This window comes from Scomber japonicus, chromosome 16, assembly GCF_027409825.1.
Source record: "Scomber japonicus isolate fScoJap1 chromosome 16, fScoJap1.pri, whole genome shotgun sequence".
NCBI lineage: Eukaryota > Metazoa > Chordata > Actinopteri > Scombriformes > Scombridae > Scomber > Scomber japonicus.
Genome location: NC_070593.1, coordinates 27,740,477 through 27,745,303, shown reverse-complemented (window position 1 = coordinate 27,745,303; position 4,827 = coordinate 27,740,477). Strand labels below are relative to the sequence as shown.

General features: G+C 42.5%; 1 protein-coding gene across 1 annotated transcript; it reads right to left on the bottom strand.

The window, feature by feature from the left end:
• Nucleotides 1-1,269: 1,269 nt before the first annotated feature.
• LOC128375001 (E3 SUMO-protein ligase ZBED1-like) lies at nucleotides 1,270-3,795 on the bottom strand. The gene is made up of 5 exons (XM_053335219.1): nucleotides 3,517-3,795; nucleotides 2,878-2,947; nucleotides 2,053-2,787; nucleotides 1,697-1,993; nucleotides 1,270-1,592 (listed from the first exon to the last, which is right to left on the bottom strand). Exons 1-5 carry the CDS (start codon nucleotides 3,793-3,795, stop codon nucleotides 1,270-1,272), a joined length of 1,704 nt encoding a protein of 567 aa, XP_053191194.1.
• Nucleotides 3,796-4,827: the final 1,032 nt, after the last annotated feature.

Below are 4,827 nucleotides of genomic sequence, written 5' to 3'. Positions count from 1 at the left end.
TTTGAATGAAATGTCTTACTGTAATCCTGTGTGTATATGTAACCTGTTCTCCGGTCTCTCTGGCAAAAAAAAAAAAAAAAAAAATATCTCATTGAGATTTCCTGAATAATAAATGAAGCTAATGTAGAGACGGAGATGGAAGGTATGATGTTTCTGTCTGAGAGAATCACTGAGGTGTCAGCTCATCATACAGAGTCCACGACTGAAACACTGGTGTATATATGAATCTATTATAACACATCAGTTTATAATGTGATATGTTTATATGTGAAATGTTAATAATGGAGATCTCACATAACTGTAGTGTAACAAATGCGATATTTCCTCAAATAGAAGAATAATGTAGCATTAAATGGATATAAAGTAAATAAACCTCAATACTTTACTTAAAGTCTGTGTAAAGTAAGAATAAATATGTGTTCTGAGTTTGACATACCACAGAAAAGTGTGTTGTTAACCACCCTGCCAAATTTGAATGATTAACAAAATCAGCAAATATATCGCCAAAGTTGTGTAAAACTCAGCCTCTTTCTCTGCTCCCAAACGCCTGCCGAGTAGGGGTGTGACGGTATGGGATTTTACAGTACGTTACGGTGACGGTGTTAGTACAGTACAGTATACCGCGGTATTTCACGGTGACAGTATTTTATTTTTTTAAAGATTTTTTTTGGTACTAGGGGCCATGAAGTAACCAACAAAACAGACAAGTATCATTCTTAGAAGAACAACATTGCTTTATTTAAGCAAAATGTGTGTGTGTGTGTGTGTCTGTCACCAGACAATCATTTAACTGAAACCAATATTATGGTCATGATCCAAGAAGAATTCTTTTTAAAGGTAAACAACCGACAGTTGGAGGTGTCACTCGACTGCCATAAACATTTTAAACCTGAGAGCTCTGTACAGGTGAATAAATAAGCAATAGTCAGACTCAGGATCAGGAACATAAATAAAAAACATTGTAAACCTGGGGGGCTACAGGCCATTAAACAAAGCTACTGTACATTACACAACAGTAAAACTTTAAATAAAACCCCTTAAACCTGAGACTGAGCCCTGTTAGGCTATTAAAGAACTGCACTGTACACATTAACTGTAGCAAAATAAGAATATGACCTAATGTGTGAGAACTGTCACACACACACACACAAACCAATCATGAGCATATTAGGGCAGATTGTGATGCAAGAAGGACAGCATGTTGACCTTGTCTACTGTGAGTCGTGACCTTAGGGAGAGAGGATGTGCCCGCTGGTGCTAAATGCCCTCTCAGATGGCGGGGACGCATAAGAATTTCTTTGCTACATTAGCTAGAAGTGGAAACTGATTTTTGTTGGAATTCCACCACTCCAGGGGATCATCATCTGCATTGAGGGGTTGCAGGGACATGTATAGGTTGATTTCCATTGTCACCCTCTGCTCTGGGCTCTGGGATGCTGGCATGAATCCACCTGCAGCAGGATTGTCATCCTGTCTTGTTGCTCGTGTGGTGGTGATGTGCTTCAGGATACCAGAAAGTGTTTTCATGCTGGCTCGTCTCTCACCGCTTGAAGACCCTGCCGTGTCCATAGGAGCTTCTCCTGGTGCAGGCCCTGGGGATGTCACAATAAAATTCACAATCATAAATTATTTGTTGAAAATTAATTGTTTTAATTGTGCTAACTGATTTGATTGTGTTTTTGGCATTGGAACATACCTGGTGGTGCAGCTGTGGGATGAATGAACTTCATGGCCTCTTCAATGCAGATCCTCTTTGTGTCTTCAACATTGGCAGAGAACCTAGCCTGGAATCTTGGATCGAGGAAACAACAGAGATCCATGATTCGCAGATGATTTTCTGAATACCGTGCTTCCAAGTCATCTTTGATTGCCAGCTTCATTTGTTTGGTGAGAGCAGAATCTTCGTCACAATCTAGCAGGATCTCTGTGGCGATGTGGTCCATGACAGGTTTCAGGGCTGATATGATGACCCTTTTTTCTGAGGCAAGGGCATCTGTGAAGTCATGAAGGGGGGAAAAGATCTGGCAGATGTGGCATTTATGTTTGCACTACTGGGCATGAGATGGCGTGAGTTCCTGTCTGCAGTCAAAACAGAGGAGACGGCCTCCTTCTGCTCCAGGAATCTTGACAGCATTTCAAAGGTGGAGCCCCACCTGGTTACCACATCATGGATCAGAGAATGGCTACATTGGCTAGTAGTGCCCCCCAGGTCTTTCTGCTTTTGCTTGAACTCCCGTTTCTTTTTCCAACTTCGTGAAAAGGCTTCCACCACCTTTCTGCAGGACCTGACGGCATCCTCCACTCTCCGGATTTTCATAGTCTTATTAATGGCCAGGTTGAGGTTATGGCCAAAGCAGCTTAACCACTCACCAGGGCTCTCTTCAAACGCCTTCTTCATGTTGGAGCCACTATCTGTTGTGAAGCAGACAATGTTTTCCATCTTAATGTTCCAAGCATTGAGCAAATTCTCTACCATCTCAATAATATTGGCATGTGTGTGGTCTTCAGGAAAGTACATGGTTTCTAAGGAGTGAGCCATCAGCTTCCATTCGGAGGAGAGATAATGGATGGTAAAACTAACGTATGGTTCACCGCCTCCACAGCTGCTGGTCCACAGGTCTGTGGTCGCTGCAAACCACACCCCATCTGACACCTTCTCTTGCACAGTTGCTCGTAATTCGTTGTACATTTTCTCAATCTCTTTATTGCCAAAGTGAACTCCACTTGGTACATTGTAATGTGGGGCCACTTTCTTCATCAGGGCTAGGAATCCAGGTTGTTCGACCACTTAGAAGGGTAACATATCTTTTGCTATGAAATATGTCACAGCTTGATTGAGTTCAATTGCCTTCTTTGATTTTGGATCCTACTTCTCACCCTTGGCAAAAGACTCTTGGATTTTGGTCTGACTCGCTGACATCCTACTCCTAGTAGCTCTATCCGCCTCCTAATAGAAAAACAAAACAGTTGAATTAGTTTAAAAGAACATTTTTCCACACAAGAGATAAAAAAATTTAACTACATGTTTTATGTAAAGTAATACAACTTATATCTGGTTTATGCTTAAGTGACAGCTAAATGTAATTATTAATATTCAGTCACTAAAGTCTCTCTCTCTCGCTCTCTCTCTCTCTCTATATATATATATATATTTCTATATATTTCTCACACACACACACACACTCACACACACACAGCCTCTATTATGCATCTCTCCATGCATCTATCTATTATAGTCCATCTTTCTCTCTCTCCTTCTTTCCTTCAATCTCTCTCTTTTTTCGTCTTTTTTTTCTTTGGCATGACGTCACTGCCATGCACCAAACAAACAACTAATCTACAAGTGAACAAAGTGTTGCAAAGCGATGTAGTGATGCCTTGTAGATCTGCATATTCTGTAGACAACAAGACCATGCCGTTCCACGGAGAATGAAAGTGACGTACAACAACAATAATCATGCTCTTTGAATGAAACATCGTAGACTGTACAGTGGGATTTATAATTATTCATCTTACCTGCTTGGATTTGAGCTGTGCATATTCTTTTTTATGCCACTCGCGGAGATGGGACATCATGTTCGATGTATTGGCCGATCTTGCAACTATTTTTTTGTTGCACAGTTTGCAAGTCGGCTCTCCGTCGTCCTCTATAGTTCCATCCTGTTGTTTTGGGTAGCCAAAAAACTCCCAAACAAATGACCGGAGTCGCTTGGCTGGAGAATAAAGAGGTGGTGAAGTAGGGGACACCAGGTCAACCGGGCCTGCGGTATCTGCCTCTGGTTCGGAGTCTGCCATGCATGCCATGCTTTTTTCCAGCTTCCTGGATCATGTGGGTCTCGCGTGTGTTTACCAAAACTACCTTTTTTGATTGGCCTGTCACTGAACCAAAGACGCTGACCATGCAGCCTGCCCTGAACTAAATAGAATAGATACATTTGAGCAGCACACAGGTAGGAAACGCTTTTTAAGGGCGTATTCACACCTGCCTTGTTTGGTTCGGACCAAACCAAAAAAATCGCTGGTGCGGACCTTTTGGGCTGGTGTGAACACAAACCATCGAACTCTGGAGCGGACCAAACAGTCGGACCGAGACCCAGTCGGAGAGGTGGTCTCGGTTCGCTTCCAAACGGACCCTGGAACGGTTCGCTTGATATGTGAATGCGACCGCTTTTTGTCCAATGATTGAACGATCTTTGCACACATGTGGGTTTGTTGACAAATTCTGGTCCACTTGCGAAAAGCGCAATGTGAACAGGAACCGCATCAAACCAATTTGTATTTTGGTCCGGACTAAATAAGCGGACCAAAGGACTTTCCTGGTGTGAATACACCCTCAATCTACTGTTGCAGCTGTAAAATTAGATCATAATGTGACTGAGTGACGACTGACCACTGATCTTAATGTGAACGTGAAGTGAAATGTTTTATTTGTGAGTTCCCTACTCGTGTAAGTGGAGTTGCGCCGGCAGCTCCGCATAATATTAAAATAATTAATTAATTACCGTCACCGTGAGCTTGGAAATCTCACCGAAAACCGAAATACGGTATACCTTTACACCCCTACTGCCAAGTTCGCTGAAACCCCACCCCCTACCAAGTGTCACCTGTCAATCAAAGTCACCACCTCTACCAGAGACATGGACGCTAGGTTTGAGAGATTTCTGCTGCTAACTCGGCGGCTAACTCAGCTAACTGTAGTAGTAGTGTGTTGAATGTATTTATACCGCTACAGCAGCAGGGGCGGGTTTATGCTAATCAGATTTTTCAGACCCGCCCACTAAATCCTGAACACAGAAATCTTGAAACACAGTTTGTGAAGCCTAGCTC